General features: G+C 40.0%; 1 protein-coding gene and 1 non-coding gene across 4 annotated transcripts; both read right to left on the bottom strand.

Moving 5' to 3' along the window:
• Positions 1 to 2,595: 2,595 nt before the first annotated feature.
• Positions 2,596 to 2,703, bottom strand: LOC132375535 (U6 spliceosomal RNA). Its single transcript, XR_009506079.1, has one exon. It is a non-coding gene; the product is annotated as a U6 spliceosomal RNA (small nuclear RNA).
• A 5,355-nt stretch (positions 2,704 to 8,058) lies between these two features.
• On the bottom strand, positions 8,059 to 23,978 carry LOC132374796 (HLA class II histocompatibility antigen, DO beta chain). 3 transcript variants are annotated; one of them, XM_059938976.1, is made up of 6 exons: positions 23,837 to 23,978; positions 11,128 to 11,397; positions 10,387 to 10,668; positions 9,823 to 9,933; positions 9,530 to 9,561; positions 8,059 to 9,364 (listed from the first exon to the last, which is right to left on the bottom strand). In XM_059938976.1, exons 1-6 carry the CDS (start codon positions 23,925 to 23,927, stop codon positions 9,338 to 9,340), a joined length of 813 nt encoding a protein of 270 aa, XP_059794959.1. In that variant the 5' UTR covers positions 23,928 to 23,978; the 3' UTR covers positions 8,059 to 9,337. The 3 variants fall into 3 exon arrangements, with proteins under 3 accessions (XP_059794959.1, XP_059794958.1, XP_059794960.1); XM_059938975.1 differs by lacking the exon at positions 8,059 to 9,364 and having other exon boundaries at positions 9,442 to 9,561; XM_059938977.1 differs by lacking the exon at positions 8,059 to 9,364 and having other exon boundaries at positions 9,442 to 9,561; positions 10,387 to 10,590.
• Between the last annotated feature and the right edge of the window lie 1,544 nt (positions 23,979 to 25,522).

Genomic DNA, 25,522 nt, shown 5'->3' with positions numbered 1-25,522 from the left:
TGGGTTTTCTATCCTGTTCCATTGATCTATATTTCTGTTTTTGTGCCAGTACCATATTGTCTTGATTACTGTAGCTTTGTAGTATAGTCTGAAGTCAGGGAGTCTGATTCCTCCAGCTCCGTTTTTTTCCCTCAAGACTGCTTTGGCTCTTCGGGGTCTTTTGTGTCTCCATACAAATTTTAAGATTTTTTGTTCTAGTTCTGTAAAAAATGCCATTGGTAATTTGATAGGGATTGCATTGAATCTGTAGATTGCTTTGGGTAGTATAGTCATTTTCACAATGTTGATTCTTCCAATCCAAGAACATGGTATATCTCTCCATCTGTTGGCATCATCTTTAATTTCTTTCATCAGTGTCTTATAGTTTTCTGCATGCAGGTCTTTTGTCTCCCTAGGTAGGTTTATTCCTAGGTATTTTAATCTTTTTGTTGCAATGGTAGATGGGATTGGTAAATGGTAAATTTAATCCAAAAGATTAAAAAGGAGATACATAAACTGAAAACAGACGATAAGAATGGAAACAAACTTGACAAAAAGTATGTGATTAGAAACAAGCTAGAAAAGTAAGTCAAAGAAATATTTTACCCTTGTATAAAACATTGTGCAACTATTAAATCATTATATAATTCTAAATTCCATAGACTTTGGGAATATAAGTAAATTATTATATTAGAAGTAATTATAAGTAATATAGATTATATAAAGATGTTGGACAAGTCTCAGAGAAAGAAATTGGTTGAGAAAATAGAGGATTCTGCTATTTTGTTCCATTTGAAGAGTCAGTTTCAAATAGAAGGAAATCCTAAGTGTAAGTGATTGATTTAGAAGTTTATTTCAAAGTAATAATCATTTGAGCACAATTCCTCCAGTGTCAGAGACTATTATTCTATTTTTAAGCAAATTCAGTCTATTTTTTGAACATCTTAGTTGCATTGTGTATTATTTACACTAAACAAGTCATCATGCTATAGGAATTTAATAAGGAGATAGTCATGTCTGCAATAGACATACAGTTGAGATAAGTTTTATTTGATCCCAAGGTTGCAGCTTTACTCTTGCTTTGTTATCTGAGGTGAAGAAATGCTTCCTCTCATTTTATTTGAAACCTGGTGTGAAATTATAAGGTTGAATTAAAATGTATGGCCTGACTATTTCAATGAAGATGCTTTCTGCTGCTAGTAGCAGAAAAAACCCAATCAATTTGGCTTTGATTTTTTTTTTTTTTTTTTTTTTACTTATTTTACATAGCAGATGGGCCCCAGGTAGGGCACCTCCAGAGCTGATCAATGTAGCTGTCCAATGGCTAAATGTATCCATCACCTCCAAAAATTTCCCTGTGTTCCCCAACTTTAATTTTGATAAGAATCCTTTCCATGAGACCCACCATCTTAACAAATTTTTAATTACACAAGAGGCAACTTAATTTTTCCCAGAGTGTGATATTGGGTTTCATAAAATGAAATCTATATTTGGTCTTTTTCCCCATTCCTGGCACAGTTCTCCTAAAACCCTTGGAATTTCCAAAGTGATGAGAGCCACAAAGGTGTCCCGTTATATTAATGAGGTGACAGTTGGACCCCACTTAAGTGTGGGGGCTGGTTGTGGGGAGAACCAACCCTGTGATCAGACCCACTCCCTGACCTCTGGGAAAGAGAAAGTACTTGGTGGTTGAAACAACAGCCAATGGCAACTCAGGGGATCCCAGACACAGCAGAAGAGCCCCCATCTCAGAGCCTCAGGTGGCAACACCAGCAACACTGGCAGCAGCAAAGCACCAAATGACTCCAGAGGCACAAGAAGTGACAGTGAGAGCACCTTGCAACACCTCTGACAGAAGAACTCAAATATAACCAGAGGCAGCTCAGATAAGAGAAACCAAAACCGTGTGCTCTAGTGCCACCTATTGGAAAACAAAAGAAAAGCCTCTAACTTCTAAACCCTCGATTCATTAGAATCGAAGTGTGCTCGCTACTTCAAATGTGCTGGCAGAGGACAACTCATCAAGCACCATGAAGAACCACAGCAATAGTGTACCACAAAAGTAAATGACAATTCTCCAGAAACCAATCATAAGGTCATGGGATATGATGATCTAAGTGACAGAGAATTCAAAACAGCTGTCAGGAAGAAACTCAAGGAGCAACGAAACTCACAAAGGCAGAACAGAAGGAATACTTTCCCAAAGAGATTGAAACCCTAAAAAAAAAAAAGAACCAAACAGAAATTCTGGAGCTAAAGAACTAATAAACGAGATGAAGAATTCATTAGAAAGCATTGGAAATAGAGCAGACCGTATGGAAGAGAGAATTTGTGAGCTCAAAGATAGAAATGTAGAAATGATACTAGTAGAAGAAGAAAGAGAAAGATCTTTTTATTTATTTTTTTAACATCTTTATTGGAGTATAATTGCTTTACAATGGTGTGTTAGTTTCTGCTTTATAACAAAGTGAATCAGCTATACATATACATATATCCCCATATCTCCTCCCTCTTGCATCTCCCTCCCACCCTCCCTATATCCCACCCCTCTAGGTGGTCACAAAGCATCAAGCTGATCTCCCTGTGCTATGTGGCTGCTTCCCACTAGCTATCTATAAAAATATGGAACGCTTCACGAATTTGCGTGTCATCCTTGCACAGGGGCCATGCTAATCTCTCTCTGTATGGTTCCAATTTTAGTATATGTACTGCCAAAGCAAGCACGAAAATCTTTTTTAAATGAGGAAATTCTATGAGAGCCATTTGACTCTTTTAGGAAGGGCAACATTAGGGTGATGGGTATCTCAGAAGAAGAGAGCGAGACGGGAGGAGAGAAGTTTATTTAAAGAAATAACGGCTGAGGGGCTTCCCTGGTGGTGCAGTGGTTAAGAATCCGCCTGCCAATGCAGGGAACACGGGTTCAAGCCCTGGTCCGGGAAGATCCCACATGCCGTGGAGCAACTAAGCCCGTGAGCCACAACTACTGAGCCTGCGCTCTAGAGCCCACGAGTCACTACTGAAGCCTGTGCGCCTAGAGCCCATGCTCCGCAACAGGAGAAGCCACTGTAATGAGAAGCCCGCGCACCACAAGGAAGAGTAGCCCCCACTTGCCTCAACTAGAGAAAGCCCACACGCAGCAACGAAGACCCAACGCAGCCAAAAAAAAAAAAGAATAAATAAAATAAATAAATTTTTTAAAATATAATAAAAAGAAAGAATGGCTGAGAACTTCCCAGCCAGGGGAAGGAACTGAATCTACAAGTCAATGAAGCAAATAGAGCCCCTCATTAACTCAATGCAAAAAGACCATCTCCAAGACACATTATATTAAAATTGTCAAAAGTCAATGACAGGACATGGTGGGATGGGAAGGGAGTCCTCTATTATGAGCTTCTTCCAGAAAACCAAACAATTAATTCCAACAACTACTGCTCCCAAATAGACCAACTGAAAGCTGCACTCAACGAAAAGTGTCCAGAATTAGTCAACAGAAAACACATAATCTTCCATCAGGATAACGCAAGACCGCATGTTTCTTTGATGACCAGGCAAAAACTATTACAGCTTGGCTGGGAAATTCTGATTCATCCGCCATATTCACCAGACATTGCACCTTCGGATTTCCATTTATTTCGGTCTTTACAAAATTCTCTTAATGGAAAAAATATCAATTCCCTGGAAGACTGTAAAAGGCACCTGGAACAGTTCTTTGCTCAAAAAGATAAAAAGTTTTGGGAAGATGGAATTATGAAGTTGCCTGAAAAATGGCAGAAGGTAGTGGAACAAAAGGGTGAATACGTTGTTCAATAAAGTTCTTGGCGAAAATGAAAAAAAAAAAATAGTCAATGACAGGGACTTCCCTGGTGGTCCAGTGGTTAGGACTCCATGCTTCCACTGCAGGGGGCACAGGTTCAATCCCTGGTCAGGGAACTAAGATTCCACATGTTGCACAGCACAGCCAAAAAGAAAAAAAAAAGTCAAGGACAGAGAATTTTTTAAAGGCATCCAGGGAAAAAAGGATCTTAACCTGCAAAGGAACCCCCATTAGTTTATCAGCAGAGTTCTTAGCAGAAATTCTATAGGTCAAGAGGGAGTGGAATGACATTCTCAAAATACTGAAAGATAACTGTCAGCCAAGAATGCTCTATCCAACAAGGTTGTCATTCAGAGATGAGGAGAAATAAAGACTTTCTCAGACAAACGAAAGCTGAGAGAGCTCATCAACGTATACCTTCCTTACAAGAGATGTAAGAAGGAGCTCTTCTACCAGAAATAAAAATGTAACTGAACACAGGTTCAGTTGCTCGCCACTCATAAGCCAATAATTTGAGAGGCAAGTGTCAGTAGAAAGGAAACATGCTTTAATCAGAAAAGCCAGAAATCTGGGGATAAGGTGGACTTGTTTCCCAAACCAACTCCAAAGATTCTGCTCAGCCATGACAGTTTTTAAAGGGAAAAATGGAGGGAAAGAATCTTAGTGAATCACCAAGTCAGGAGGCTGGGTTCTGCATCATTCTCCATTGAGTGCAGACTGGCTGACTCTCTCTTCAGATGTTATCTTGCCTGCGTGATCTCCTGCAGGATTGCTTGGGGGGGTTGGGCTGCTGGGGGTAGAGAGCTAGTCATTTTTTAACTGCTTTTTATCTAGGAAAAGAATCAACAGGTTAGACAAGGCATGGTGTGCATTCAGGAGAGCATAAGTCGGGAGTTAGTTTTAATTGCCTAGTGATCTCATTACTATAATTAGGTTCTTTTAAGGTTAGAGGGGAACAGAAATGGGCAAATAGGAAAGGGGCAAAAGAGCTGCTTTCAAAAAGGTAAAATGTACACACAACTTTGAGTAAGGTGATACACAGACAGAATCAGAAAATTGCAGCTCTGTATCAGAATAGGTTTTCAAACACTTATTGTAGCATAAAGGTAAAAGAGGGGGTGAGGCATAAAAATAACTAGAGCTACTTCAATTTGAGAACAAACACAACATAAGGGATAATTTGAGACAACAAAAACATAAAAAGGGAAGAGGAAAAATACAGAAGCCATATAGGTAAATGAAGATAAGATGCTATCAGCAGAAAAAAAGACTATTTTATATATGAGATATTTTATACAAATCTCATGGTAACAACAAAACATAAACCTAGAATAGAGACATGAAACATTAAAAAAGAGGAAACTGAGAAAAACATCCTTTAACAGCACCAAACTAAAATGGCAGATAGAAACACAAAGAAAAAAGAAGCAATAGAGATATAAAACAACCAGAAAACAAAAGATAGAATGGCAGTACCATATCCTCATCTATCAATATTCACCCTAAATGTAAATAGATTGAATTAACCAATCAAAAGACACCACTGTAACCACTACTCTGTTCTCTGTATCTAAGCATTTATTTTTGTTTGATATGTCTTGTTTATTTTGTCTCTATTTACTTGTTTTTGCATTCCACGTATCAGTAAAATCATACATAATTTCTCTTTCTCCATCTGACTTATTTTACTTAGGGTCATACACTCAAGGTCCATCCATGTGGTTGCAAATGGCAAGACTTCATCTTTTTTTTTTTTTTTTTAACTTTGTTCTCATAGAATTTTTTTTTTTTTAATTTATTTATTTATTTATTTTTGGCTGTGTTGGGTCTTCGTTTCTGTGCGAGGGCTTTCTCCAGTTGCGGTGAGCGGGGGCCACTCTTCATCACAGTGCGTGGGCCTCTCACTGTCGCGGGCCTCTCCCGTTGCAGAGCACAGGCTCCAGATGTGCAGGCTCAGTAGTTGTGGCTCACGGGCTTAATTGCTCCGTGGCATATGGGATCCTCCCAGACCAGGGCTTGAACCCGTGTCCCCTGCATTGGCAGGCAGATTCTCAACCACTGCGCCACCAGGGATCATCTTTTTTATAGCTGGTAGTATTCCATTGTATGTGCATGTTTGTGTGTGTATGTATATATATATATATATATATACCACATTTTTTTTTATCCATTCATCTGTTGGTGGGCACTTAGGTTGTTTCCATATCTTGGTTATTGCAAATAATGTTGTGATAAACATGGGGACGCATATATCTTTTCGTGTTAGAGTTTTCATAGTCTTTGGATAAATACCCAGAAGTGGGAGGAGGGTGAAATGGGTAAAGGGGATAAACTCTCTGAAGATGAATGGAAACTAAATCTGGCAGTGAGCATACTCTAGTGTGTACAAAAGTAGAAATATAAGGTTGTAACATAAAACTTATATAGTGTTATAAACCAATGTTACCTCAATAAAAAATAAATTAAAAGAAAAAAACTATAATTCACTGAAAGCATTAAATTTTACATGTACAAAGAGTGAATTTGTGGTAAGTAAATTATACCTCAAGAAGCCTGTTAAAATAATCTTTCTTAAAAGAAAAAGAGTCTTCCTAAGCAAGACAGAAAGTCTAGAAGACATAAAGAAAAATATGTATTTGAATAAAAATTTTAAATTTATTTGCATGGATTAAATAAATTTTAAAGAAATATGTAAAGCTCAGAAAACTTTGCAACACACAAGGCTGACAATGGGCTAACTTTCTTATTGTGTAAAATTGCCAACAAATCAACAAATAAATGAACAAAAATAAACAACAGAAAAGTGAGCAAAGATACAGACTATTTACAGAAGCAAATACACCAAAGGCCAATAAACATAAAATATTTACTCAAACACACCAATAATCAGAAAAAAATACAAATTCTAACAGCAATGTGATGAAATATTTCTCCCCCAAATTGGCAAATATAATAGTCTGGTTTTTTTAAATAAAGGATTTACAAGAGTCTGTGGGAATGGATTCTCTCATATATTATTAGTAGCGTGATGAATGAGTGGGAGTTTGGTGGTATCTATTAAAAAATTAAAGTGCAAATGTTACATGATTGACAACAACAATAAAATCCACACCCATATATCTGTAATGTTCCGAATGTTTGTGCCTCTACAAAATGTATCTGCTGAAACCTAGTCCCTAATGTGATGGTATTAAGACGTAGAGATTTGGGGGGTGATTAAATCCTGAAGGTGGACCCCTTATGAATGGGATTAGTGCCCTTATAAAGGGCCAAAGAGACCAGGGTCTTCCTTTCCACCATGTGAGGCCACAGTGAGATATTGACAGTCTGCAAACCCAGAAGAGGGTTTTCACCAGAACCCGACCTTGCTGGTATCCTGATCTCAGACTTTCCACCTCCAGAACAGTGAGATATAAATTTCTGCTGTTTATAAGCTACTCAGTTTATGGTATTTGGTTGTAGTAGCCTGAATGGGCTAAGACAATATCTATCTAAAAGAAACAATCCTACATGAGCTTAAAGAGACTTGTAATTGAATGTTTGTTGCACCAGGTTAGGAATAACAAAATTATTTCCAAATTCAAAAAGAAAAACTGACAACTTTGTCTTGATTATGAAAATTCTGTACATCAAAAAATTATAAAATATGTTAAATATTGGTATATATCCCTTTGGGTAGTTGGATAATCCCAGACTTCCATCCTAGATAAAAACATTCTAAATAAATTCTCATACATGTGCCCCAGATGACATATAAAAAAAGTAATTGAAGAGAAAAGAAACAGTCTTAATTTTAAGAGAGAGAATGGATGAATTGTGATATAGCCATGCAAAGGACTAATATACCAAGTTTTAAGTGAACGAGGTAGGACTAGCAACCTGTATAGCAAAAAAATCATAAACTACAAAAGACCCAGAATACCCAAAGCAACCCTGAGAAGGAAGAACAAAACCAGAGGTTTCGCACTTCCTGGTTTCAAACTATAGTAATAAAAACAGTATAGTACTGGCATTAAAATGGACACATAGACCAGTGGAACAGAAAAGAGAGCCCAGAATTAAACCCTTCCATATATATTCAAATGAAATAATGAAGGTAAGAGAGGAAATAGAATGGACAATAGATGTATAATAAAGAAAATCACAAAGCTAGAGATTTCTTTTTTTCTTCTTTTTTTTTTTTTTTGATAAACCACCTGCAAGACTGTTAAGGAAGAAAAATCCAAATTACAAATTACTAACATCTGTAACAAAAAGATGCCATTCCTACAGATTCTACAAACATTAAAAGATACTAACAGGATATAAAGAATTTTGTGCCGGTTGATTTGTTGTTTTGATAAAATTCTTTGAAAAACAACATTTCATGATCTATTTCTGTATAACAAATTACACCCAAAAACAACATTTCATGATCTATTTCTGTATAACAAATTATACTCAAACTTAGTGGCTTAAAACTACAGCCATTTAATGATTTTTCACAGTTCTGGGAGTTGATTGACCTTAGAAGGTGGTTTTCACAGAGGGTCTCTCATGTGGTTGCAGTCAGATGGTAGCTGGGGCTGGGGTCCTCTGGAGGCTCAACTGGGACACGGAGACACTCTCTCCCTCAGCAATTCCAGTGCCTTTAACGTGGCCTATGTGGTCCCATCAGCATTGAAGGCAAACTTCTTACCTGATGGCTCACAACTTCCAATAGGAAAGTAAAAGCTGTAAGCCTTCTTTAGACGTACTCTCAGAATGGTCTAAGTCCAGGGCCAGCTACATCTCCATGAGATGAATGACAAATACTTTGTACCCTAATTAATCTACCCCACAAAATTTACCAAAGCTGACCCCGAAATTAGACAATCTGTATAGTCCTACAGATGATTTTTTTAAAATTGTAAGTGTAATAAAATCATCCCTCAAAGGAAATTCAATGCCCAAATAGTTTGCAAGGATATGACTACTTTTGAGAGGAGGGAGTGGGCTTTGATTGGCCTGCAGCAGGGAGACTTATGCAGCGGCTGGAAAAGTTCTATTTCTTGAACTGAGCATTGATTACAGGGGTTTTGCCTTAAGTCATGTATTGAATTATACATTTTATGTGGTTATCTCTATCTCAGTTTTATTTTAAAGGAAAAAGTCTTTTAAAAAACAATGAAAAGGGAGCAGTGACTATCTGAACGTTTGTCTTCTGAAGACTGTGGGGCTGCCTTTGGAAGAGAGAAAGATGGAGATCACGACTTAGAGGGTTAGGGTTGGACCACAGAAAAGTAAAGTTTGGGATTGGAAGGAGCTAGGTCTTAGGGGAATTTCTGGACACTGTCCTTGGAAATGGGGACTAGTATAGACAAGGAGGAGGAAGAAGGGCACAAGGATGAGCGATGCGTGATCTCAGAACACAAGACTCTAGAATCAGTTCAGGACTCCTCCAAGGTCGCATGGAAACGAGTCATCCAAAACATTGACCTCATGAATGTCCTTCACTTAATCCAGGGCCACTCGATCCCTCTTCAGGCTCCAGGGGGAGAAGCTTCTATTAGGACCTTAATGTGGTTATGGACGAAGAACTGCTCTTGGGACCTGCAGGGACAGTGATAAAGTCCCGTGAGTCCCCCACCCTCCAGCACAGGGACTCAGCAGGCAGCGCACCCAGCCAGAGTCACTTACATCTTATCCCCGTGACCCTCCCTCCGCCAAAGGATGGGTGAATGATCTGGCACCAAAAGCTAAGGAAGGAGACATTACCTCAGCACCAGACAACAGAGTCTCCACACGTCCTACAATAAAAAAGGAAGAAATAGGATGCCCCAGTTAGAACCAAGTGTTGTGATTACCCTGAGCGATGGGGGATGACCCAGAGTATCAGAACTCCATCTCCGATTACCCCCTGGAATGTTTCTGGCTTCAGGAAAAACTATCCCAGTGATCCCTGAGAGGTATGATCAGCCCTCCCTGCCTTGCATCTTAGACGTTAGGAAAAGTGGAAAGTGGGGAAAACCAGGGGGCAGGTGGCAGGGCTACTCCTCAGAGCTCATTACCTTTCCGAGCCCTGGTGTGGATGACGATCCCCACCAGAAGGAAGACTAGCCCAACCAGGAAGGCTGCAATTCCACTCAGCATCTTTCTCCAAGAATATTCAGACTGAGCTCCTATGGAAAACATGTATTAAAGTGAGCCAAAATCTCCCAATATTTGGTGTACCTTCCTGAAATCCCAGAACCTGTGCTGGACACCAATCCAATGCTATCTAGGGAAGGACTACATCTTTGAAGCCAAGGTTTGTACTCATGGAGTTTCTGTTAATGATTCTTATAGCCAATAATAATGCCCCCCTAAATGCCAAGACCAAAGCATTAGAGGACAGTAGTTCCCAAAGTTGGAAGTAAGTGACAAAGTGATTACACCTCCATATTTCTTGGAAGATCCAAGGATAGCTATCTGCCATGTTTTTTCCCACCCCAACCCAAAGACCCCAATTTCTATGACTCCCTCAGATCAGAGGGAAGAAGAACTAGTATTGTAGCCAAGATGAACACAGAGGTAACACAGGTCTTGAGTCAGGTTGGCCGAGTTTCGTCCAGAAAGTATAAGCTGATTCTCACTCCACTCCACAGAAACAGGGCTCAGCAGGCTGGGATGATCAACAAGGCAGGTGTAGACCTCTCCAAGTTCAGGTGTCATTGCTAGCATCACCATTGTCTGAAAGGTCCAGTCTCCATTCCTAATGAGGCCAGTGGACATGACCCCCTCTCTCTGTTCCTGCCCATTCCGGAACCACGTGATCTTGATGTCCCCTGGGTAGAAACCTGTCACAAAGCAAAGCAGCAGATTGCGGTGCTGCAAGGCTGGGATCCTCTCTGGATACACTGTCACCTCTGGTTGCACTAGCGGGGGAGAGAAGAAATGAGACATGGTGAAGGAAATCCACAAAGCCAACACAGGAGTTTCATTAAAGGTTATCTCAGCTCCAAATCTCTTTCCCAAATCACCCAAGTAGAAACTGGAAATGTGGGAAAATCTCACCCCCAAAGACTCAAACACTGGATATGTTAGTGTCGCAAGGAGGATTTAGGCTTTATCACATGCCCACAATTGCCCCTTTTATTTGGGAAGACACTAGCCCTTAAAGTCCCTGAGAACTGGGGGTCTGGGACACAAGACCACCGTGAACTGACCCCTGAGGATAGTGAGTGAGTCACAACTGAGGACAGAATATATACAGACTCCCCTGTTCCTGACCCATCTATCCTGAAGCAGGAAACTGCCCAGTACAAGGAAGAGCCACGGCCAGGCTTACACGGGGGAGATTCCTGAACCCCTGCAGTCCCCACCTTACACCTCACCTTTTCTCCCCACAGTGAAGGGTGCACCCAGCTTGTAGTTGTGTCTGCAGAGCGCATCCACAGAGGCTCTACTCCTTGCCAGTATATCGGGCCGATTGTTCCACAGCTCAGCGTCAGGCTGGCCCAGCTCCGTCAAGGCCACAAACATCCCCAAGTTGCTGTCAAAACGTGCATACTCCTCCAGGTTAAAGATGAATCTGACCACAAACTGCACATTTTCTGTCCCATTGGTGAAGTAACAGTCAGCCTTTGCCTGAATCACAAAATCTTCTAGAAAACCAAAAAAAAGACTATGAACCAGCCCCAATTAGGAAACCCATACCTGGTTTATTATGCCAGACCACATTGATTGGAGAGGAGGCCTTTGACCTCAGTAAATCGGCCAAAGTAGCCTCTGCTCCCCTGGGCCCCACCCTGGTTCCTCTTAGCAAAGAGACACCCATTCTTCTTTGAAAGAAGCCTGAGGTCCAGCTTACCAGGCCAGCCAAACAGGAGACATGTAACCCAAAGAAGAAAGTCAGAATGAGTCCAGAGACATAAACTTTCATTCAACAAATATTCATTCCTTTGACCAATATTTATAGACTGTTTGCGTTTTGCCAGACACTGTGCTAAGTTTCTCCAAGCCAAGCTTTCAGAAGCCCAAGAATTCCCAGCCCTGTATGGAATAGTTCAATAGTATTCTTGCCCTTAGTAGGCTAATTCTATATGTTCCTTCTGGAGTAAAGTGAAAGGAGGATGGAGGTGGGGTAAAGAAATTCAGATTAGGTTCATAGTAGGTGTGAAATAATCTCCCCTTCTACTTTCCACTCACTATGCGTTTTCTCAAGAATTTTCTTCTGGGGACTTCCCTGGTGGTCCAGTGGTTAAGACTCTGTGCTTCCACTGCAGGGGGTGTAGGTTCAATCCCTGGTTGGGGAACTAAGATTCCAGGTGGCGCAGCCAAAAACAAATTTTTTTTTTAATGAATTTTCTTCTGGACATTTTCCTTTGCACAATTACTCAGAGACCTCATCCCCTCTGTTGGCTCTAGTAAGGTAATGACCTCATTACCTCTATCTATGTTGGGTAAAATAATATTAATTCATGACTTGAAGATGCCTTTTATTATCATCATCATCATCATTGGCCCTGTATGCACAGTTCTAGCAGTTGTAATAACATGGTGAATATAGGGCTAACTTAAACCTTCTCTGGAGGCTTTTATATTAAACACTTCCACTGAAGAATGCATTAAAAAATCCAAATCCTTCAATATCCTGTGATAAACCATAATGGAAAAGAATATGAAAAAGAATGTATAACTGAGTCACTTTGCTGTACAGCGGTAATGAACACAACATTGTGATTCAACCATACTTCAATAAAAAATAAATTTTAGGGACTTCCCTGGTGGCACAGTGGTTAAGAATCTCTCTGCCAATGCAGGGGACATGGGTTTGAGCCCTGTTCCAGGAAGATCCCACATGCCACGGAGCAACTAAGCCCGTGCACCACAACTACTGAGCCTGCACTCTAGAGCTCGTGAGCCACAACTACTGAGCCTGTGTGCTACAGCTACTGAAGCCCGCAAGCCTAGAGCCCGTGCTCCACCACAGGAGAAGCCACCATAATGAGAAGCCCGCACGCTGCAACTAGAAAAAGCCGGCGTGCAGCAACGAAGACCCAACGCAGCCAAACATAAATAAATAAATAATTTTTTAAAAAATAAACTTTAAATAAATAAATAAAAATGCAAATCCATTCTCCATTATGATTTTCCACTTTCAAAGTACCTTATTAGTATCGATAGTGATTAGTTTGAAATCTATACTAACTTTCATACAATGTAACTCTTTTCTAATTGGCATGTTCTCCAAAACAATTTAATTTCCCAAAGCTATTTAATCAATCTTCATAGGTAAGAAAAAGTATGATTGTGTATTGTGGTCTGGACGTTTGTGTTGCCTCCATTCACATGTTGAAATCCCAACCCCCAAGGGTAATGGTATTAGTCGGCGGTGTTGGGGGAGGTACTTAGGTCAGGAGCATGGATTCCTGATGAAAGGGATTAGTGTCCCTAGAAAAGAGGCTCCAAAGAGCTCCCTAGCCCCTTCCACCATGTGATGACACAGAGAGAAGGTGCCAGCTCTGAACCAGAAAGAGAGCCTTTCCCAGAACACAACCATGCTGCAGCCTTGATCTCGGACTTCCCAGCCTCCAGAACTTTGAGAAATAAATGTCTGTTGTTTATAAGCAATGCAATCTGTGGCATTTGTCATAGCAACCCAAACAAACTAAGGTGGTGATAGTTGTCTTAGATTTGAAGATCTAGACAATTTTAAGAGACAAACTGGTAAACGGACCTGGATTGGTCTCAGTTCACTTAAGTTCTAGTTCTATATCTAGTTATTTTACATAGAAACAGACACTTCCCTTCCCTGACCTGCTTCCCTATCAGTAAAGACAGGTTTGGATTCACAAACACAAACACCGAGGTAGAGCTCAAAAGCATTGTGTTAGGTAAGAAAAGAAACAGAATGTGATTCATCGCATGATGACATTTATTAAAATTTAAAAATACACACAGGGGCTTCCCTGGTGGCGCAGTGGTTGAAAGTCCACCTGCCAATGTGGGGGACACGGGTTCGGGCCCTGCTCTGGGGGGATCCCACATGCCAGGGAGTGGCTAGGCCTGTGCACCACAACTGCTGGGGCACACGTGCCTAGAGCCCATGCTCCACAACAGGAGAGGCCACCCCAATGAGAGGCCCACACGCCACAGCGAAGAATAGCCCCTGCGCACAGCAATGAAGACCCAACGCAGCCAAAAATAAGTAAATTTTAAAAATAAATACATAAAGAATACATGAACAGAGTCTTTCTGATTTAATAAATGTGCACCTCAAAACACTGGTACCTATTTATAAAAAATTTTTTTAAAAATAAAAATAAATAAAAAGTAAAAAATAAAAATACACACAGGAGGGAGCAGAGTCAAGATGGCGGACTAGGAGGACGCGGAGTTCGTGTCTTCCTGCAACTAGGGCACCCACCAGAGGCTGGTGGGGGACCTTGACACCCAAGGGGATGGGAGAAACCCCCGAGTGACTGGGGAGGACATGGGGGGGAGCAAGGGGGAAAGAGAAGTGGAGGTCGGAGGGAACCAGTGCCCCTGAGGGGTGGCTGGGGGAGGGGAGGGGTTCCCGTGCCCGGAGGGACCCTAGGAGTTTCAGAGGACTCGGGGGAACGTGGATAGCATTTCCCCTGCCTACTCGGGCCCTGAGTCCTCCACCATCCGGGGACCCCTGCTGCCACGTGGGTCCTAAGGGTGTGGGAGAGAGGGAGTGGGGGAAGAAGAGTAGAGGTGAACGGGGACCTTGCTAAGGTCTCAGGCCTGATCATACCTACTCTGAGGCCAGAGGCACATCAGGGCCCCTCCAGTGGCGCTGAGCCTAATTCCCACCCCCCACCCCAAGGGCTTAAGCGTAGGTCCTGCCCCCACCTAAAAGCTGCCCATGCCTAAGCCCCACCCCCCATAGCCAAGGCCTTTACCGGCCTTTTTTTCCCTATATTTTTGCTATTGTGATTCTGTTTTACCTTCTGGTTGTTGTTTCATTTATATTTTATTTTTTCTAACATATCTGTTAGTTTTCTAATCTTATATTATTTTTTACTCTTTGTTACTTTCTGCCCTTTTTTATTTTTTTGCCACCCTGTGCAGCTTGCAGGATCTTGGTTCCCAGGCCAGGGGTCAGGGGTCAGCTCCTATGGTGGGAGCACTGAGTCCAAATTGCTGGACTAACAGCCTCAGACCCCAGGGAATATTAATCAGAGTGAGGTCTCCCCGAGGTCCTCATCTCAGCACCAAGACCCGGCTCTACCCAACAGCCTACAAACTCCAGGGCTGGAAGCCTCAGGCCAAACCACCAATAAGACAGGAACACAGTCCCACCCAACCAAAAAAACAAAAAAAAATGAGACAATAAAAAAATATGTTACAGATGAAGGAGCAAGATAAAAACCTACAAGATCAACTAAATGAACAGGAAATAGTCAACGTACCTGAAAAAGAATTCAGAGTAATGATAGTAAAGATGATTCAGAATCTTGGAAATAGAACTCAGGCATGGATCGAGAAAATACAAGAAATGTTTAACAAAGACCCAGAAGAACTAAAGAATAAACAAAGATGAACAACACAGTAACTGAAATGAAAAATACAATAGAAGGAATCAATAACAGAAAAACTGAAGCAGAAGAACAAATAAGTGAGCTTGAAGATAGAATGGTGGAAATAACTGCCAAGGAGCATACTAAAGAAAAAAGAATGAAGAGAATTGAAGACAGTCTCAGAGACCTCTGAGACAACATTAAATACACCAACATTCGAATTCTAAAGGTCTCAGAAGAAGAAGAGAAAAAGAAAGGGTCTGAGAAAATATTAGAAGAGATTATAGTCAAAAACTTCCCTAACATGGGAAAGGAAATAGCCACCCAAGTCCAGAAAGCACAGAGAGTCCCATACAGGATAAACCCTAGGAGAAACACACCAAGACACATATTAATCAAACTAACAAAAATTAAATAAAAAGAAAAATTTTTTAAGCAGCAAGGGAAAAGCAAAAAATAACATACAAGGGAATCTCCATAAGGTTATCAGCTGATTTTTCAGGAGAAACTCTGCAGGCCAGAATGGAGTGGCAGGATATATTTAATGTGATGAAAGAGAAAAACCTACAACCAAGATCATTCTACCCAGCAAGGATCTCATTCAGATTCGATGGAGAAGTCAAAAGCTTTTCAGACAAGCAAAAGCTAAGAGAATTCAGCACCAACAAACCAGCTTTACAACAAATGCTAAAAGAACTTCTCTAAGTGGGAAGCACGAGAGAAGAAAAAGACCCACAAAAACAAGCCCAAGGGGCTTCCCTGGTGGCGCAGCGGTTGAGAATCTGCCTGCCAATGCAGGGAACATGGGTTCGAGCCCTGGTCCGGGAAGATCCCACATGCCACAGGGCAACTAGGCCCGTGAGCCACAATTACTGAGCCTGCGCGTCTGGATCCTGTGCTCCGCAACAAGAGTGGCCGCAATAGTGAGAGGCCCGTGCACCGCGATGAAGAATGGCCCTCACTTGCCGCAACTGGAGAAAGCCCTCACACAGAAACAAAGACCCAACACAGCCATAAGAAAATAAATAAATAAATAAAATAAAAAAAAAAAACAAGCCCAAGACAATTAAGAGAATTGCAGTAGGAACATACATATCGATAATTACCTTGAATGTTAATGGATTAAATGCCCTAACCAAAAGACTCAGACTGACTGAATGGATACTAAAACAAGACCCATATATGTGCTGTCTACAAGAGACCCACTTCAGATCTAGGGACACATGCAGACTGAAAGTGAGGGGATGGAAAAGGATATCACACGCAAATGGAAATCAAAAGAAAGCTGGAGTAGCAATACTCATATCAGATAAAATAGACTTTAAAATAAAGACTGTTACAAGAGATAATAAAGGACACTACATAATGACCAAGGGATCAATCTAAGAAGAAGATATAACAATTATAAATATTTATGATTTAAATAAAATAAATATGATTTAAATATCCTCCCAACATAGGAGCACCTCAATACTTAAGGCAAATGCTAACAGCCATAAAAGAGGAAGTCAACAGTAACACAGTAATAGTGGGGGACTTTAACACCCCACTTACACCAATGGACAGATCATCCAGACAGAAAATAAATAAGGAAATACAAGCTTTAAATGACACAATAGACCAGATAGATTTGATTGATACTTATAGGACATTCCACCTAAAGTGGCAGAATACACTTTCTTCTCAGGTTCACATGGAACATTCTCCAGGGTAGATCACATCTTGGGTCACAAGTCAAGCCTCAAAAATTTAAGAAAATTGAAATTGTATCAAGCATCTTTTCCGACCACAATGCTATGAGATTAGAAATCAATTACAGGAAAAAAACTGTAAAAAACACAAATACATGGAGACTAAATAGTGCACTACTAAATAACCAAGAGATCACTGCAGAGATCACAGAGGAAATTTAAAAATACATAGAAATAAATGACAACAAAAACACGACGACCCAAAACCTATGGGACGCAGCAAAAGACTTTCTAAGAGGAAAGTTTATAGCAATTCAATCTCACCTCAAGAAACAAGAAAAACCTCAAATGAAAAATCTAACCTTACACCTAAAGCAACTAGAGACAGAAGAACAAAGAAAACCCAACGTCAGTAGAAGGAAAGAAATCATAAAGATCAGAGCAGAAATAAATGAAATAGAAACGAAGAAAACAATAGTAATGTCAATAAAACTAAAAGTTGGTTCTTTGAGAAGATAAACAAAATTGATAAACCTTTAACCAGACTCATCAAGAAAAAAAAAGGAGAGGATGCAAATCAATAAAATTAGAAATGAAAAAGGAGAATTACAACTGACACCACAGAAATACAAAGGATTATAAGAGACTACTACAAACAACTATATGCCAATAAAATGGAAAACCTGGAAGAAATGGACAAATTCTTAGAAAGGTACAATTTTCTAAGACTGAACCAGGAAGAATTAGAAAATATAAATAGACCTATCACAAGTAATGAAAATAAACTGTGATTAAAAGTCTTCCAACAAACAAAAGTCCAGGACGAGTTGGCTTCACAGGCGAATTCTATCAAACATTTAGAGAAGAGCTGACACCTATACTTCTCAAACTCTTCCAAAAGATTTCAGAGAGAGGAACACTCCCAAATTCGATCTATGAGGCCACCATCACCCTGATACCAAAACCAGACAAAGGTATCACACACAAAAAAAGAAAATTACAGACCAATATCTCTGATGAACATAGTCACAAAAATCCTCAACAAAATACTAGCGAACAGAATCCAACAACACATTAAAGGGATCATACACCATGGTCAAGTGGGATTTGTCCCAGGAATGCAAGGATTCTTCAATATATGCAAATCAATAAATGTGATACACCATATTAACAAATTAAGGAATAAAAACCATATAATCGGGCTTCCCTGGTGGCTCAGTGTTTAAGAATCCTCCTGCCGATGAAGGGGACATGGGTTCGAGCCCTGGTCCAGGAAGATCCCACATGCCGCGGAGTAACTAAGCCTGTGAGCCACAACTACTGAGCCTGCGTGCCACAACTACTGAAACCTGTGAGCCTAGAGCCTGTGCTCCACAACGAGAAGCCACCACAATGAGAAGCCCGCACACCACAATGAAGAGTAGCCCCCACTCGCCACAACTAGAGAAAGCCTGCACACAGCAACAAAGACCCAATGCAACCAAAAATAAACAAACAAGCAAATAAATAAATAAATAAACCATATGATCATATCAATAGATGCAGAAAAATCTTTTGACAAAATTCAACACACATTTATGATTAAAAAAAAAAACTCTCCAGAAAATGGGCATAGAGGGAACCTACCTCAACATATTGGGTGGGCCAAAAGGTTTGTGTGGTTTTTTCTGTAAGATGGCTCTAGTAGAACTTAGTTGTCTTTAAATTCATTCAAAACAATTTTGTTAGATTGTATACGACAGCTGTCATATCAGCATACATTTTTAAAAAATTATCAAAATTGGTGAATATTTGTGTAGCCATTTTAATATTGAAGATGGAAGAAAAAAGCAACATTTTCAACATATTAGGCTTTACTATTTCAAGAAAGGTAAAAATGCAACTGAAACGCACAAAAAGATTTGTGCAATGTATGGAGAAGGTGCTGTGACTGATCAAACGTGTCAAAAGTGGTTCACGAAGTTTCATACTGGAGATTTCTCACTGGACAATGCTCCACTGTCGGGTAGACCAGTTGAAGTTGATAGCGATCAAATTAAAACAGTAATTGAGAACAGTCAGTGTTATACCACACAGAAGACAGCTGACATACTCAAAATATCCAAATCAAGCATTGAAAATCATTTGCACCAGCTTGGTTATGTTAATGGCTTTGATGTTTGGGTTCTACATAAGTTAAGCGAAAAAAACGTTCTTGACCATATTTCCTTATGTGATTCTCTACTGAAACATAATGAAAACGTTCCGTTTTTAAAACAAATTGTGATTGGCGAAGAAAAGTGGTTACTATACAATAATGTGGAATGGAAGAGATCGTGGGGCAAGGGAAATGAACCTCCAGCAACCACACCAAAGACTGGTCTTCATCCAAAGAAGGTGATGCTGTGTATATGGTGGGATTGGAAGGGAGTCCTCTATTATGAGCTCCTTCCAGAAAACCAAACGATTAATTCCAACAAGCACTGCTCCCAATTAGACCAACTGAAAGCAGCACTTGACGAAAAGTTTCCAGAATTATCAACAGAAAACGCATAATCTTCCATCAGGATAATGCAGGACCGCATGTTTCTTTGATGACCAGGCAGAAACTGTTACAGCTTCACTGGGAAGTTCTGATTCATCTGGTGTATTGACCAGACATTGCGCCTTCGGATTTCCATGTATTTCGGTTTTTACAATATTCTCTTAATGGAAAAAAATTCAATTCCCTGGAAGACCATGCAAGGCACCTGGAACAGCTCTTTGCTCAAAAATATAAAAAGTTTTGGGAAGATGGAATTATGAAGTTGCCTGAAAACTGGCAGAAGGTAGTGTAAAAAAATGGTGAATACGTTGTTCAATAAAGTTCTTGGTGAAAATGAAAAATGTGCCTTTTATTTTTACTTAAAAAACCAAAGGCACTTTTTGGCCCACTGAATAATAAAGGCCATATATGACAAACCCACAGCCAACATCATTCTCAATGGTGAAAAACTGAAAGCCTTTCCACTAAGATCAGAAACCAGACAAGGATGTCCACTCTTGCCACTCTTATTCAATATAGTTTTGGAAGTCCTAGCCATGGCAATCAGAGAAGAAAAAGAAATAAAAGGAACACAAATTGGAAAAAAAAAAAAAAGTAAAACTGTTGCTGTTTGCAGATGACATGATACTATACATAGAAAATCCTAAAAATGCCACCAGATAACTACTAGAGCTACTCAATGAATTTGGTAAACTTGCAGGATACAAAGTTAATGCACAGAAATCTCTTGCATTCCTATACACTAACAACGAAAAATCAGAAAGAGAAATTAAGGAAACAATCCCATTTACCAGCACAAAAAAAAAGAATAAAATACCTAGGAATAAACCTTCCTAAGGAGGCAAAAGACCTGTACTCAGAATACTATAAAACACTGATGAAAGAAATCAAAGATGACACAAACAGATGGAGAGATATACCATGTTCTTGGATGGGAAGAATCAATATTGTGCAAATGACCATACTATTCAAAGCGATCTACAGATTCAATGCAATCCCTATCAAATTACCAATGGCATTTTTCACACAATTAGAACAAATGATTTTATAATTTGTATGGAAACACAAAAGACCCTGAATATCCAAAGCAATCTTGAGAAAGAAAAACGGAGCTGGAGGAATCAGGCTCTCCAATTTCAAACTATACTACAAAGCTACAGTAATTAAGACAGTATGGTACTGGCACAAAAACAGAAATATACATCACTGGTACAGGATAGAAAGCCCAGAGATAAACCCACGCACCTATGGTCACCTAAACTATGACAAAGGAGGTAAGAACATACAGTGGAGAAAAGACAATCTCTTCAATAAGTGGTGCTGGGAAAACAGGACAGCTACATGTAAAAGAATGAAATTAGAACACTCCCTAACACCATACCCAAAAATACACTCCAAATGCATTAAAGACCTAAATGTAAGACTGGACACTAGAAAACTTAGAGGAAAACATAGGAAAAACACTCTTTGACATAAACCACAGCAAGATCTTTTTTGACCCCACCTCCTAGAGTAAGGAAAATAAAAACAAAAATAAACAAATGGGACCTAATAAAACTTAAAAGCTTTTGCACAGCAAAGGAAACCATAAACAAGATGAAAAGACAATCTTCAGAATGGGAGAAAATATTTGCAAACAAAGCAACAGACAAAGAATTAATCTCCAAATAACACAAACAGCTCATTCAGCTCAATATCAAAAAAACAAACAACCCAAAAAATGGGCAGAAGACCTAAATAGACATTTCACCAAAGTAGACATTTCACCAAAGTAGACATTTCACCAAAGTAGACATACAGATGGCCAAGAAGCACATGAAAAGCTGCTCAACATCACTAATTATTAGAGAAATGCAAATCAAAACTACAATGAGCTATCACCTCACACCTGTCAGAATGGCCATCATCAAAAAATCTACAAACAATAAATGCTGAAGAGGGTGTGGAGAAAAGGAACCTCCTTGCACTGTTGGTGAGAATGTAAATTGATACAGCCTCTATGGAGAACAGGATGGAGGTTCCTTAAAAAACTAAAAATAGAACTACCATATGACCCAGCAATCCCACTACTGGGCATATACCCTGAGAAAACCATAATTCAAAAGGACACATGTACCCCAATGTTCATTGCAGCACTATTTACAATAGCCAGGACATGGAAACAACCTAAGTGTCCATTGACAGATGAATGGATAAAGAAGATGTGGTACGTATATACAATGGAATATTACTCAGCCATAAAAAGGAAGGAAATTGGATCATTTGCAGAGATGTAGATGGACCTAGAGTTTGTCATACAGAGTGAAGTAAGCCAGAAAGAGAAAAACAAATACCGTATATTAACACATATACGTGGAATCTAGAAAAATGGTTCAGATGAACCTATTTGCAGGGTAAGGGTAGAGATGCAGACATAGAGAATGGACATGTGGAAACAGGGGTGAAGGAGAGGGTGGGACGAATTGGGAGATTAGGAATGACATATATACAAAACCATGTGTAAAATAGATAGCTAGTGGGAACATGCTATAACGCACAAGAAGCTCAGCTCAGTGCTCTGTGATGACCTAGATGGGTGGGATGGGGGTTGGGAGGGAGGTCTAAGAGGAAGGGGATATATGTATACATATAGCTGACTCATTTCGTTGTACAGCAGAAACTATCACAATATTGTAAAGCAATTACTCTCCAAAAAAAACAATTTTTTTAAATACACACAGGAAAACAATGCTACATCTTCTTAAAAGCCACCCTCATACTTAAAGACATACCAGGCACATTAGAATGGAAGGGAGGGAGTGAGAATGGAGACAAGGGAAGAGAGGAGAGCGTCCTTGTTCTGATCAGTGATTACAAGGTGCTGTGAAGTCACTGGGGAAGATTAACTCCATTCTGTGCATTTGAGAACAATATAAAAGGACATTCAGGGGCTTCCCTGGTGGCGCAGTGGTTGAGAATCTGCCTGCCAATGCAGGGGACACGGGTTCGAGCCCTGGTCTGGGAAGATCCCACATGCCGCGGAGCAACTAAGCCCGTGAGCCACAACTACTGAGCCTGCGCGTCTGGAGCCTGTGCTCCGCAACAAGAGAGGCCGCGACAGTGAGAGGCCCGCGCACCGCGATGAAGAGTGGCCCCCGATTGCCGCAACTGGAGAAAGCCCTCACACAGAAACGAAGACCCAACACAGCCAAAAATAAATAAATTAATTAATTAATTAAAAAAAAAAAAAAAAAAGGACATTCAAATGGGTTAATAATGTAAGTTGATCAGGAAAGAGCTCCCTGAAGAAATGGCATTTCAGTTGAGACTTGAAGGGTAATTGTTACTGATCTCGAGTGTAGATTTTCCTTCATTTCTACGTTCAGAGGAACTATTGGACTGAGTGTCAGGACAGCAGCATCCTTCCTGGGTCAGCCAGACTCATCTCGAACTCAGCTAATTTCAAACAAGGCTCTAATCTCCAAATCTCTATTCTGTCTTACATTCTAAATAAAAAATTTTTTAAAGTTAGTTTTCAGTCAGATCTGTGTCACAGTTTAGATCTTACTGATTGCGTATGTGTTGTTGTTGTTCAACGGATATTATAAGCTCGGAGAGGTTTCTGTTCTCCAAGAATACTGATCTCCTCACACCCACACCCCACACCCCTAGGTTTGTTCCTCTTTTGTGTTTAATGAGACTTTGACGTTCAAAGGGGTTCTAGTTTTTAGCACATTATATCCTGTTTTCTTCTGATAAATATGTTTTCAGAATGTAATACCACTTCATGTTTGCATAGCTTAACTCCTCAGCTAGAAAAATAACAGCAGTAAATACATGTACCTGGTAACACAAGGACAGGGCTAATACATTCAATTTCTCTCATTTCTCAAGATCGCTTCATACAGTCTGACCGTATTTTAGGGGCTTAAAAATGTCAAATGAAGCAACCTTCGTTTCCAAGTTCTTTTGTTCACATATACCCCAACTGGATACATACAGAAACAGTCACAATCATCAAACTCCTGGCTGAAGGATAGCAGCTATTCTCAGACTGCCTCAATTTTTTACAGTTCTCCAGACTGACATTAACACCATAAGGACCCTAAGCAAGCAATGTTTCCCTTTTTCCTGCCTCTAGACTCCTTGAATCCGTGGCTCTGGGACAGGAAGACCCTCTTCCTGCTGGTCCATTGCATGTGGTAAAGAGGGAAGGAATAATTTCCTGTCAAAGGGAAGAAGACTCTCTTTGAACCCAGAAGCCACTTCCGGTCTGGACTGGAGCCTGGACCTGTAGGGAAAGGCCTTCCTCCTCCACGCCAGTTTTTGCATGTACACCTGAAAGAAATCACTGTGTCCTTACCTGGAGAATCTCTGCCTTGAGTCATGGAGGAATCCAGCCTGTTTACCGTCACTAACAAAGCCACCACCCAGGGAATCCAAATAGAACCCATTCTGGAAGAAAACAAGCGAGACAGAAAAATCCTCCACCTCTTCAGAATGGGGCTTGCCCACACACAACTCAGTCAAAAATATTCATGAAGAATAGAGATAACTTTCTGGCCTCCCCAGGATTGGAAACTCCTCACATGGATAACCAATCAAGACAGAGGAGCTTTGTGTCATTAGGTGCTGGGTAGAATACTTTCATAAAGTTGTTACCACTCAAGAACTATTTACCTGCAGAATCACTGGCAGCAGTTCAGGTACAAGGAAACCGGCTAGGAGAAAAAGAAAATACTACTCTGCAAGGTATGTGGTCTTAGAAGAACTGGGCAGATTGTTTATCATGGGTCTTACTATACTCATATAGCACTGTCCCTGGCCTGCTGTGACTAATAGATCTCCATGCCAATGGGGTGGTTCACATTGCCTACAGAGAGTGTGTAAATAAAGAAGACAGTAGACAGCATTCTGAAGCATGGACCTTACAAGGAGTTAAGGAAAGCATTATCAGAGAAGAAATTGAAGAGACTGAGAATTACCTGAAGAGGATTTCCTGTAAACCAAGATAAGGGGAAGAAAAAAAAAAAAAAAAAAAAAACATGGGGAGAGGATTCTCAAAAGAATAAAATACTGCAAAAATGGCTAAGAGGATAAAAGAGAAGAAGGCATTATTGCGTTTTATAAGTAATGGGGCACCAAAAACCTTCAGTGGAACAGAGTGTTAAAGGTAGAAACAATATTTCAAAAAGGTAAAGAGTGAATTAAAATGAGAAAATGAAGGCAGCAGATGTAAGCAGTCCTTCGGGAATTTTGGAAGTGAAAACAAGGGAAAAAATGAGACTCTCTCTTGAGAGAAAACCAACACTAAGGGAAAATTGCTTTTAAGCTAGAAAAGACCTTCCTAAGTTTCTGAGTCAAGTGAAAGTCACCTGTACTTAGGAGAAATTGAAGATAAAAAGGAGAAGAAAAGAGAAATTACCCTCCAAATGTTGATTGGAATCCAAATAATTGTCACACATGGCAATAAAAAGAGAAAGACTTTTTCAGATACATGAATGAAATAGGAAGGTTGGGGTGATAAAGAGGGGAATGAGGAAGTTCCAGTTGTGTGGCTTCAATAAACTCACTTTAGAACAAGGCAAGATCTTCTGCTAAAAAGAAACTGGAAAAAAAATATTTGATAACTAAGGAGAGCAAGACCCCTTTTTCGCCAAAGTGGTCTGTAAGTGCATTATCATTTAATTAGCATCGCGCTCTATAGCCCAATATTGTGGACAGTGCAAGATGAAACAGACATGTTTCTTGTCCTCAAGAAATGTAAAACCTGGGTGGAGTGACAGGGAAACAATCCACTGTAATGTCAGGAAGAATCAAATCAACATTGTAATGCTTGAGCACACAAGAAGAGAAAATTCTAACCATCTAAGAAAGAGTTCATGATGAAATTGATAAAGTTGATATTTGATACACATGGCTAACAGAGAATTTTATAACTCCACATTTGTGCATGTGGACAAAAGAGAGGAAATAAACAGTTAAACAAAAAGTGTATCTGGAATTCCTTTAAAATTACTGATTAGCCACAATAAATATGTATATGTAT

The sequence above is a fragment of the Balaenoptera ricei genome, chromosome 11 (genome assembly GCF_028023285.1).
Source record: "Balaenoptera ricei isolate mBalRic1 chromosome 11, mBalRic1.hap2, whole genome shotgun sequence".
Taxonomy (NCBI): Eukaryota; Metazoa; Chordata; class Mammalia; order Artiodactyla; family Balaenopteridae; genus Balaenoptera; species Balaenoptera ricei.
Note: the sequence above shows the minus strand (reverse complement) of the source record. Positions and strands in the feature narration are given on the sequence as shown.